The sequence below is a fragment of the Polyodon spathula genome, chromosome 31, assembly GCF_017654505.1.
Source record: "Polyodon spathula isolate WHYD16114869_AA chromosome 31, ASM1765450v1, whole genome shotgun sequence".
In the NCBI taxonomy this organism is placed as follows: domain Eukaryota; kingdom Metazoa; phylum Chordata; class Actinopteri; order Acipenseriformes; family Polyodontidae; genus Polyodon; species Polyodon spathula.
The window spans coordinates 697,456-710,519 of NC_054564.1; the positions used below are offsets into that span (position 1 = coordinate 697,456).

At 44.9% G+C, this 13,064-nt stretch overlaps 1 protein-coding gene across 1 annotated transcript in view; it reads right to left on the reverse strand.

Annotated features, from left to right (window-relative positions):
- LOC121303013 (calcium/calmodulin-dependent protein kinase type II subunit beta-like) overlaps positions 1–9,529 on the reverse strand; it is a 36,596-nt gene extending 27,067 nt beyond the window's left edge. Inside the window, exon 1 of the mRNA XM_041233410.1 lies at positions 9,443–9,529. Coding sequence (XP_041089344.1) covers positions 9,443–9,529 — 87 coding nt within the window. The remainder of the gene's footprint in view (positions 1–9,442) is intronic.
- Between the last annotated feature and the right edge of the window lie 3,535 nt (positions 9,530–13,064).

The following is a 13,064-nucleotide window of genomic DNA, read 5'->3' on the forward strand; positions in this document are numbered from 1 at the left end:
AAATAAAACTAGTTGTATTTTTTAAAAGCACCACACAGACCGCGACCCGAACCCAGTCTTCATCGTTAATCAATCCCTGTAACGCTTCACACGCACACACGCACATCACGCAGAGAGTGGCCCGAACGCCATGGACACCCCCCCCCCCCCCCCCCCGCCCCCCCCCCCCCCACTCAACCTTGAGGTCACGGTGCAAAACTACCCACACATACTGGTTACAGTGAAGCAAAGCCTCCCAATCGCTGGAGGCCATTGTCTGCATGCAAACACCAGGGGGTTTGTTAGTGTCGCATGAGAGAAGAGCGTAGGGATTGAGAGAATAGAGAGAGGGAGGAAGGAGCGGGGGGTAGGTGAGAGGAAGGAGAGGATGGGGGAGGAGAGGAGAGAGCTACCATTGTTGGAGTCTCTGCGCAGGCAGTGAGTCTTGCGTGGTCGCGTATTGACTTTTATTACGCTGATCTGGCGATTGCCCTCTCTTCTCTTATGCTTCTCTTCTACTTCTTACGCACTATCGCTTCTCGTCTCTTTTGCGTCCGTTGCGGTGTTTATGCTTTTTTGCCGCGATTTTCTGCTCCATCTTCTTGTCCCTCTCCTTAGCTCGGCTTCTTTTCTTTTTTCGTCGCGTCGCGGTGGAGCGCTATAGTCACATTGCAACACTTTTATATAAACACACACACACCCACCACATTAACATATTATATGTATATATTGAGATAGATAATACACTGGTACACACACACAGTGACAGTTGTGATATTGGGACACATACAAGAGAGAATGCAACAGAGACAGAGATAGACAGCAGGACATCGAACAGACAGAGAGACAGAGAAGGCAAGACAGAGAAAGAGCCAGAGACAGACAGACAGATAATATATATATATATATATTATATATAATATATAATAATATATATATAGAGAGAGAGAGAGAGAAGATAGAGAGAGAGAGAGATAGGGGGGTTAAGAGAGAGAGAAGGCAGGAGATAGAGAGAGATAGGAGAGAGAGATAGAGACGCGCTATACACGCGCTGCATGAAGGGGATCTCGATCAGCGAGTGAGCGATAGAGAGAGAGCGGAGCGCACGTAGATCGTCTCCTATCTATACTCATTGTTTTTTTCATCTGCGCTCTCTCCCTATATCTCTAGTCGCTCGCGAGCTTATCACTGTCAGACTGTTTAGCTCTCTCCTCTCTCTCTCATCTCTTCCCCTGCTCCTCGCTCGCTCGCTCGCGCCGCTCTCTCTTCTTCTCTCTCTCTCTCTCGCTCTCTCTCCCGCTCTCCCTCTCCCCCATCTCTCCCTCTCTCTCTCGTGGTTGGTCTGCTGCCTGCGCCCTGCGCGCGCGTCTCGCTGCTCGTCTCGCTCGTTGCTCGTCGACTCCTCGGTGCTCTCTCCCTCAGGCCCGCGTCGCTCGCCTACAGCGCTCGCTCTCGCTGGTGGACTTCGCTGTCATCGCGCGCGCTCGAGCGCTGCCGCGCGCGGCTCGCGACTGCTGAACGCGTCGCGCCGCGGTGTGTTCTCCCTCCTCGCGCGCAGCGAGGCCTCCTTCGCCCGGTTGCTTTTTGTTCCCGTCCTCGCTAGCCCCTCTTTTGTGTCCCCCTCTCTCTTTCCCGCTTCCCCCGCCTCAGGCTTATTGCCCCCTTTCCCCCCTGGCTCCCCCGCACGCTATTTTCTGCCCCCCCCACCAGGGCTCGGGGGGGGAGACTCTAACAGGCGGAGGGGGCAAAACGCGGCAAAAGCACGGCTGAGGGACGGAAGGATAAACAAATGAACTTCAAAAAAAAAAAAACGGGAGAGACCTTCGCTTATTATAAACGGCATCCTAGTTCATATTGTATTCTAGCAGTATTAGTATTATTGCACTTACTGTATTGGTGACACAAATTTATCCTTCGACGTAACTTTGGGACGTGACTGGACCTTGTGGGACACGCTCAGCGGGAACCTATGTCCTTTTAATTTCTATTATTATTATTATTCTTATTTATTATTATTATTATTATTATTCTTATTATTATTATTATTCATATACTAAAATATTACTTCTTCTAGTAGAACCTGCTACAGACCTCTCTGTTTGTAACTGATATGCAAAGCGTTTTGAGATACTGTGGTTTGAAAGACACTCGTATAAAATAAAATAAACTTGGAATTGAAAATTGAATGTATTCCTTATTCCAGTTGAGCGCGTGCGCTGCTACTAACAAGTACGGGTGGGGGGGGGGGGGGGGGGGGCAAGCAAACAAACACTAAACCCTTTTTTTAAAGACACTGTATAAAATAAATAAACCGTTGGAATTTGAAAATTGAAGGTATTTCCTTATTCCAAGTCAGGCAACGGAAGCGATAATTACTAGCGGGGGGGGGGGGGGGGGGGGGGGGGGGGGGGGGGGGGGGGGGGGGGGGGGGGGGGGGGGGGGGGGGGCCAAGCAAACAAAGACATGGACACAAATGGCACTGATTAACAAACTAAATCGATATCATTCTAAATATTAAAACAAAAAAAAGACACGCTCAGGCTCCCAACGCACACGAAAGACGAGCGTTGGCGATACACGCAAGAAGAGTCAAAACCACACCACGCACACTATCAGCAGTTGCAACGTTAGAAGGTGAATCAGCTTTCAGGACATTGTCAAGCGTATCTTAGGGGGGGGGGAGGAATGAGAGGTGGGCCTCCGGTCGGTGCTGCTAGTTTTCTTGAAATGCCGCAGGACCCCCGCCCGCCCGCCCGCCCCGGGGGGGGTGTCTGCTCGGAGGGGGTATCAAAGGAATTGGGACGGTACTGACCTTCAGATCTCTGTGCACTATGTCATGTTGGTGAATGTGAGAGACACTGTCTAAAATCTGCAGTAAACAGTGACTGTGGAAACAAAACAGAGGGAGAGAAGGGAGGGGGAGAGGAGAGGGGGAGAGAGAGAGAGAAGGGAGAGAGGGAGAGGGAGAGAGAGAAAGAGAGAAGGAGGGAGAGGGAGAGAGAGGCCCTCTCCCCTCTCCTTCTCCCCCTGTCCCGAGGTGTTAGATAGTGTACTCTGGGTGAGCTGGGGAGGTACAGACTGGTATATATACTAGGGGCGAGTTGACAACAGCCACCCCCTAAACAGTAGCAGATGCAGGAGGGTGAAGGAGAGAAAGAGGGGTGGCATGTAAAATTTTGGACGTGGCCTAGGCAGAGGGAGGGAGGATGGCAGAAAGTAAACAACAGACAGTGTAAAGATTGGAAAGACGAGTTTTAGTGAAAATATAGATCAAACCATAGAGAGAGTGAGAGAGATGGGGAGGGTGGAAGCCGATAAGGAATGAAAAAGATAAAAGCAGAGATGTAAATGGAGAAGAGACAGATGAGGGTTCGGGTTTGTGTTATCGGTGGGGTGGTGGGACACAGAGAACCAGAAAAACAATGAATGTCCTGAAAAGAGACAACAGCATATTACAGGTATATACTACCTAACACACAATCGTTCCACCAAACCCCGCCAACAAGAAGGAGAGAGATAGAGGGGAGAGAGGAGAGGAGGGACGACCCCGAGTTTTAGCCCCAAAACATGGGGTTTTTGTGTTAGTTGATGGTCTTGTACAATCCTACACCCAGTAACAAACTCTAGTGCATAACCCTGTCCATTCAGGGACTTAATGTGTGTTGCGACTTGTCTTTTTTTGTTACTGTTTACTATTCCAAATGCACTGTAACACTTAACAGTTAACAGTTTGATTTAAACCAACACCACTGCTTAAAACAGACTCTGTGCATGACTCACATGATAACAACGCTGACATTCTGAATGCAACGCTGTCGTTCGGAACGCTGGATATTGTAGCGCCTGCCATTATGGTCTGACCAACAGTTCAAATGTCTTTAGCCAATGACGAGATTCAGTGCGCCATGATGAATCCATAAATCCATATTTCATAATCGCCTGGTTATCTGCATTGAATGTTGGGTTACTGTTTGTAATTTATGCATTTTGCTATTATTTGGAGAGGTCAGGATTATCAAATCAACCCACAACATCTTTGTAACCTGATTCAGGAGACGGGGCTTTACAATGCTGTCCCTGTGCTTTACCAGACCTCTCTGTGCTTTACAATGCTTCCCTTTGATTTAACCAGACCTCTCTGTGCTTCACAATGCTTCCCTTTGCTTTACCAGACCTCTCTCTCTGCTTTCCTTTGCTTTACAATGCTTTCCTGTGCTTTACCAGACCTCTCTGTGCTTTACAAAGCTTCCCTGTGCTTTACCAGACCTCTCTGTGGTTTACAATGCTTCCCTATGCTTTACCAGACTCCTCTGTGCTTTACAATGCTTCCCTATGCATTACCAGACCTCTCTGTGCTTTACAATGCTTCCCTATGCTTTACCAGAACCTCTCTGTGCTTTACAATGCTTCCCTATGCTTTACCAGACATCTCTGTGCTTTACAATGCTTCCCTATGTTCTTTTATCAATGCCTCCTATCTTTTACCAGACCTCTCTGTGCTTTACAATGCTTCCCTATGCTTTACCAGGACCTCTCTGTGCTTTACAATGCTTCCCTATGCTTTACCAGACCCCTCTCTGTGCTTTACAATGCTTCCCTATGCTTTACCAGACCTCTCTGTGCTTTACAATGCTTCCCTATGCTTTACCAGTGACTTCTCTGTGCTTTACAATGCTTCCCTGTGCTTTACCAGACATTGCTTCTCTTTGCTTTACAATGCTTCCCTATGCTTTACCAAGACACCTCTCTGTGCTTTACAATGCTTCCCTATGCTTTACCATACCTCTCTGTGCTTTACAATGCTTCCCTATGCTTTACCAGACCTCTCTGTGCTTTACAATGCTTCCCTATGCTTTACCAGACCTCTCTGTGCTTTACAATGCTTCCCTATGCTTTACCAGACCTCTCTGTGCTTTACAATGCTTCTCTGTGCTTTACCATACCTCTCTGTTTTTTACAATGCTTCACTATGCTTTACAATACATCTCTGTGCTTTACAATGCTTACCCTATGCTTTAAAAACCAGACCTCTCTGGCGTCAGAATGCCTTCCGAATGCTTTACGAAGCCATACTCAAGTCTGTGCTTGAAGAGCCAACGAAGGGTACGAAAGTGACACGGAATATGTGCTTTACAGACTTCAAAATGCTTCCAGACCGCTTAGTCTGTGCTTTTACAATGCTTCCCTATTGCTTTAACAAACCGACTCTGTGTTCGTCGATGCTTTCGGGGGGACCAGTTATTACACTTTGCTGTGTTTTTAACCCTAGGGGGAATCAGCAGGAGCAGCCGCACTCAATTGTTGATGAAGCAGAGTTCACCCCCCTGGTCTCTGGAAGTCACTTTGGATAACAGCCTCTGCTGAATGACAAATTAATTAATAATAATAAAGTCTGTAACAACTGTCCAGCCCATCGCTGGCTCTAATTATCTCCCAGTAATTGCTGCCCTAGTTTTGAAGAAGGGAGTCACCAGCTGGCCTCAATAACGGAGAATTTCAATTAAAATGATGAAATGAATAAATTAATAAATTATCTGGGTTTGCTAGCTAATGGGAGAGAGGATTCCCATCGGAAGAAATGAGGAATGCGTGGAGCAGACCGTCACATGGACTGGGACACTGAGTCACACCAGTTTGCCCAGTTTAAACCCAATTTGGCAACTGGAAGCAAAGATAAACAATTGTCTTGCTTAGTTATTTAAAACCTGTTCTGCCTTTCAATGAAAAAGTACACTAAAGTCACTGAGAGAGTCTAATATATAGCAGACTCTGAAATGCCTTTATAATATACAGCACTAGACCCTGATATTGATGAGATCCAGTCCCTCTGAAATGTCTTTATAATATACAGCACTAGACCCTGATATTGATGAGATCCAGCCCTCTGAAATGTCTTTATAATATACAGCACTAGACCCTGATATTGATGAGATCCAGCCCTCTGAAATGCCTTTATAATATACAGCACTAGACCCTGATATTGATGAGATCCAGCCCTCTGAAATGCCTTTATAATATACAGCACTAGACCCTGATATTGATGCGATCCAGCCCTCTGAAATGTCTTTATAATATACAGCACTAGACCCTGATATTGATGAGACACAGCCCTCTGAAATTCTGTTAAGTATCTGGAAAACTCAAAGCTCTGGTCTGTAATTCAATATGTTACATTATTCAGCAGCTTTCACTGGAGTTCTTGAAGCACTGGGAGTTCATTCTATACAAGGTGATGTGTAGATATCTCTGTGTGTGTGTGTGTGTCCGTATAACAGCATAGCGGAGGTCAGGACCAGAACTCATCCTGTCTGAGGGTGTGTGTGTGAGAGACAGAGACAGAGACAGAGACAGAGACAGAGAGACAGAGACTGGAGGTAGAGGGTAGGATGGTAATTATTGTGTTTGAAAACAGCCACACTGCCCTCACAGTAGCTGATTGCATCAGACAGTTTCCTGAGCCGAGACAGGTCCAGTAAAACCTGGCAGAAACTCACCATACATCATGCAAATAATACGTTTATTTTAGAAAGACACACATTCATTGTAACTTGAATGTGTTTTGATAGAGAGGGAGAGAGATAGAGAGAGAGAGAGAGAGAGAGAGAGAAGAGAGAGGAGAGGAGGAGAGGAGAGAGAGAGAGAGATAGAGAAGAGAGAGGAGAGAGATAGGAGAGAGGAAGAGAGAGAGAGGAGCGAGAGAGAGAGAGAGAGAGAGAGAGAGAGAGAGAGAGAGAGAGAGAGAGACTCAGGAGAGACAGTTGGAGACGGATCGATAGTGATATCATGAGCAGATGCGTTGTGACAAAGTTCACATTCAGTGGAGCGTGCAGAGATTAACAAGAAAAATTAATTACATTATAAATTATTTAATAAAAGAAATAAAGAAATATATAATAATAATAATAATAATCCATTATTTAAACATAGTGTACTAAATCCGTGGTAAGTGATGTATAATTTTGCAATACAGTTAATGTTAATCAATCACATTGACTGTTTGATAATCCAGACACATGGTATTGTAGCACGTTGAAAACGAGTGCTGAGCTACAAGGCTTGGAGAAGGCATTTCTCTGAAAGCTGCGTGCGAGGGCAGAAAGACAGCAGCCAAGAGTAATAAAGCGCAGACCAGAGCAGTCGGGCGCAGCGGCTGGAATGTGCTATTCCGTTTCTGTTTCCCGTTATTCCTTTCCCCTTCAAAGAGCCTTAATCAAAAATACAGTCATCACTTAACAAAATAGGTGCATTCCGTGTCGTTGACCGTTTCCTTCAAAGCCATTATCAAAATACAGCATCACTTAACAAAAAGATCTTCCTCGGACACTTTGCTCAGGCTGCCAGTGCCGCCTCTGGATTCAGAAGAAGCGTGTTTGCAATTGAAAAAATGCGTTAACCGGAGTGTAACCGAATTACCACAACTGCGGGGTAGTGTGATCCAGTCCTGGATTCACTAGGAGTTTAATAATCAGACTCCCGCTGCACTCCTCGCTCCCCCCTTCAGAGGCCGTAACAGTTGGAGTCTCTGAGTCCCTATGTTTAATAATCACCGCCCTCCAGGGATGATCCATTAGTAGGAGGCCCTGCGATTCCTAGGATGCGTTATCAAATAATATTCACATCTCCTGCTAGGTCAGCTAGTGTGATCCAGCATGATCCCTTATTCCACAATAGTTTAAATATCAGAGAGGAACTAGACTTCTCGTCCACCTTCCCTGGTCAGAGGATCCTCACTAGGAGGTTTTCAAATTATTTCGAACTCCTGCACAGGGCCAGACAGTGTGATACCAGTCACACTAGGCTTGATTTCACTAGAATAGTGACCTAGCCCTCAAATTATTAGAACGGAGGCGACGGTGTTCGTCACCACTAGGTCAGACGCTAAGTGATCCGCAAATGGGTACTGAGTCTCGGTTTGACTTCGATCCAGCTGCTAGTGTGAAATCCCCGACTAGATCACACGACTGCTGTGGTGGACCTAGTGAGTCGACGACGTCTATCCTCACTAGGAGATTAATAATCAGACTCCGGCTGCACAGCAGTGTGATCCAGTCCCTGTATTATGAGGAGGGTTACTTAGGTATATGATATGTCCCGCTGCACCGCTGTGTGATCCAGTCCTGCTTTCACTAGGATTTTAATAATCAGACTCCCGCTGCACAGCGTTGTGATCCAGTCACATGGGACCGTTTGTACGTGTCTAGAATCTTGACAAAGTCAAAGCTTGAGGGTCCGACGCTCTTGCGCTGCTAGAGAACTCCCTCAGAGAGCGACGGAGTCTCGAGGAAGGAAGGGAGAGCCCAGAGATGGAGAAGAGGAAGATTGTGAGGAGAGCGGGAGCGCCGAGGTGAGAGAGATGGAGGGGGAAAAGCCCTTTTCTCCACGAGACAGAGCTGGAGGAGAGGAGGGGAGCTCGGAGAGATTGAGAGCAGGGAAGAGAAGGGAGGGGGGAGAGGGAAGAGAGGGAGTGAGTAGAGCAGAGATGCAGGGAGTAGGGGAGGCGCTGAGACTACAGGAGGGAGAGGCCCTCTCCGAGGGAGGACGAAAGGGGCAGGTAAAAGGGAACGACGGTCGGGTAAGAGAGAGGACGGAGGGCGCAAGCTGCCCCCTTCCCCCAAATGTACAGCTCGCTCTTATCCATTCACCCCTGTCCCTCGTTACCCCCATTGCTCTGAGCGCGAATCCCTGATGTTTCGGATCGCGTGACATCCGGTGATCGACGCCTCTTAGCAAACCACCGACCCCCCCTTCCCCTGTGTGCCCTAGAACACGCAATTCATCGACGGACGTTTAGGTCGTACTTAGGGGAGGACACGACGACATTTTGCGAGATTATGCGCGTCAGAGACAGCAGAAGTTGGGTCCCCTTGAGGTCACTAGAGTGTACGCGAGTCGTCTTTGTCGTCAGGTCGTCTCGTGATCGTTGGCTCCTAAGGCCCCAGAAGGTCAATTCCTAGCCCCTGACTCAGCTGTGGGAGACCCTAGAGCATTCGTCACTGAGCGACTCACTCTGGGATTCTCGTTCAGGGTCCTTGGAGGAAACAGGATGCAGAACTCCACACAAGAGCGGAGGTCGCTCCACGATGAACTTCTCCATGAGACAAAGTCGTCCACAACAACTACGGTTGTTTGAAGGTTGAGCGGAGCAGAGGACATTCACGAAACCCTATTCTCTGTAGATTTACTTTTAGATTAGTTATAACTACGGGCGATACTCATTAATAATAATAATACTAATAATAATAATAATAATAATAACCATCCGCAACATGTATAATGCAGGTCAAACAGCAGGTCATGAGATCCTTCTTCTGATATACTGTCAAGGAGACGCAGAGCAAGAGAGGAACTTTTCCCCGCCTCTAAGAGTGCGAGAGACAGAGAGGGGAGGGAAGAGAGAGGGAGTATCCTTCCCCCTCGCTCCTGTCTTCCCTCTCTCGCCTCCCCTTTCTTCTCTTCCCGCTACCTCGCTCTCCCCTCTCCCACCCTCTTCTCCCTTGCCCTCCCGCGCCCGCACTGAAGCTGTCTCTAGTTCCCCCTGGCCTCTTCCCATCTCGCTCAACTCTAATAGCAAAAATGAACTCCTTAAAGTCTATGTGTACCACCATTAAAATGTCCACCACTCTGATAAATCTAGAGAGGGAGGGAGGAAGGGGGGACAGGGAGAAGGGGGTAAGAGAGGAGGAGGAGGAGAGAAAGCCTGCACTGTACAGCACTGCGGGAGAATCCATGATGTATTTGAATCCCAGGATCTCCGTGGATAAGAGGCTGCTGCAAACCAGCAGGATCCCCTCCCTGTGTGCTGCAAAACGCTCTAATATAATCAGCTGAGGCGTTATCAAGCAGGGCACCTCCGTGTCCCTAGAATTAAAGGCTTCGACAAAACTGTGTGCGTACTTCATCATAATCCGACTCCATGCCAGTCTCCGTCCGTTGAATAACTACTATAAAGGACGAGATGTTCGTATGGGTATTACGATAGTCGTGCACTGATAGTTTCTATTAAGACCCAGGTCAACAGTTTAATTCCCTAGGCCCTTGACTGCAAACACAGTTTTATTAATGACTGCGCATCACAACTCTTTACCGATCACACGTTCTATTGATACAAGAATAGCGAAGTGTCGTGGCTAATTTTGGCACAAGACTCTGCAGTGATAGGGAAAGTTGGATGAAGTCACAGAGTTCACTCTCCTGGTCTCTGTAAGTTTGCGAACCTTTGGGATAAAATCCCTCTGCTAAATGTGTTTTATATTAAAAAAATACATAATAATAATAATAATAATAATAATAATAATAATACATAATAAGTCCGGAGTCACAGACATTCACCGTGTCTGAGTAATTTATTCCTTGGGGTCAAGTTACAGGTCAAACAGCAGGTAATGAGATCCTTCTTCTGATATACTGTCATGGAGACGCACTGCAAGAGAGGAGAAAACAGGGGGGAGAGAGAGCGAGAGAGAGAAAGGGGGAGAGTGAGAGGGGGAGAGAGAGATAGAGAGAGAGAAGGAGGGGGCAGTTATAGTTGCTGTAGGGGAGAGATTTAGATAGAATGGTGGTGGCACCCAGAAGGGGGGGGGGAGGGGGGGGGAGAGAGGAGGAGAGAGGGGGGAAGGGGAGATAGAGGAGGAGGGGACAGAGAAGGGAGGGGGAGTTGAGATTATCGTACTGAATTCATATACACATGTGTATATTACAGTGTGTATGTATTTACTGCTTTACATAGTGACGCAAAGCTCAGTTATTATTTGTAATAAAGTATTGAAAAAAGTATTGAAAAAACAAAACCTGACTGAAACACACTGTGAGTCGTTGTATTTCTTTACAGAATCACAACCCACAGCACCTTCAGGTGTTTTGTAATGTGTATTTAAAACAGTGTTTATTAATATCCACGCACACAGTGTTTATTAATATCCACGCACACAGTGTTTATTAATATCCATGCACACAGTGTTTATTAATATCCACGCACACAGTGTTTATTAATATTCCTGCACACAGTGTTTATTAATATCCACGCACACAGTGTTTATTAATATCCACGCACACAGTGTTTATTAATATCCACGCACACAGTGTTTATTAATATCCACGCACACAGTGTTTATTAATATCCACGCACACAGTGTTTATTAATATCCATGCACACAATGTTTATTGATATCTATGCACACAGTGTTTATTAATATCCACGCACACAGTGTTTATTAATATCCACGCACACAGTGTTTATTAATATCCACGCACACAGTGTTTATTAATATCCACGCACACAGTGTTTATTAATATCCACACACACAGTGTTTATTAATATCCACGCACACAGTGTTTATTAATATCCACGCACACAGTGTTTATTAATATTCCTGCACACAGTGTTTATTAATATCCACGCACACAGTGTTTATTAATATCCACGCACACAGTGTTTATTAATATCCACGCACACAGTGTTTATTAATATCCACGCACACAGTGTTTATTAATATCCACGCACACAGTGTTTATTAATATCCACGCACACAGTGTTTATTAATATCCACGCACACAGTGTTTATTAATATCCACGCACACAGTGTTTATTAATATCCAATGCACACAGTGTTTATTAATATCCACGCACACAGTGTTTATTAATATCCACGCACACAGTGTTTATTAATATACACGCACACAGTGTTTATTAATATCCACGCACACAGTGTTTATTAATATCCACGCACACAGTGTTTATTAATATCCACGCACACAGTGTTTATTAATATCCACGCACACAGTGTTTATTAATATCCATGCACACAGTGTTTATTAATATCCACGCACACAGTGTTTATTAATATCCACGCACACAGTGTTTATTAATATCCATGCACACAGTGTTTATTAATATTCCTGCACACAGTGTTTATTAATATCCACGCACACAGTGTTTATTATATATGCACACGCACACAGTGTTTATTAATATCCATGCACACAGTGTTTATTAATATCCATGCACACAGTGTTTATTAATATCCATGCACACAGTGTTTATTAATATCCATGCACACAGTGTTTATTAATATCCATGCACACAGTGTTTATTAATATCCATGCACACAGTGTTTATTAATATCCATGCACACAGTGTTTATTAATATCCATGCACACAGTGTTTATTAATATCCATGCACACAGTGTTTATTAATATCCATGCACACAGTGTTTATTAATATCCACGCACACAGTGTTTATTAATATCCATGCACACAGTGTTTATTAATATCCATGCACACAGTGTTTATTAATATCCACGCACACAGTGTTTATTAATATCCACGCACACAGTGTTTATTAATATTCCTGCACACAGTGTTTATTAATATCCATGCACACAGTGTTTATTAATATCCACGCACACAGTGTTTATTAATATCCACGCACACAGTGTTTATTAATATCCACGCACACAGTGTTTATTAATATCCACGCACACAGTGTTTATTAATATCCACGCACACAGTGTTTATTAATATCCACGCACACAGTGTTTATTAATATCCACGCACACAGTGTTTATTAATATCCACGCACACAGTGTTTATTAATATCCACGCACACAGTGTTTATTAATATCCACGCACACAGTGTTTATTAATATCCACGCACACAGTGTTTATTAATATCCACGCACACAGTGTTTATTAATATCCATGCACACAGTGTTTATTAATATCCATGCACACAGTGTTTATTAATATCCACGCACACAGTGTTTATTAATATCCACGCACACAGTGTTTATTAATATCCACGCACACAGTGTTTATTAATATCCACGCACACAGTGTTTATTAATATTCACGCACACAGTGTTTATTAATATCCATGCACACAGTGTTTATTAATATCCATGCACACAGTGTTTATTAATATCACGCACACAGTGTTTATTAATATCCATGCACACAGTGTTTATTAATATCCATGCACACAGTGTTTATTAATATACATGCATACAATGTTTATTAATATGCTACACACAGTGTTTCCCCACACCCCCCCCTCGCTGTACTCACCGATGTTGGAGTGTTTCAGAA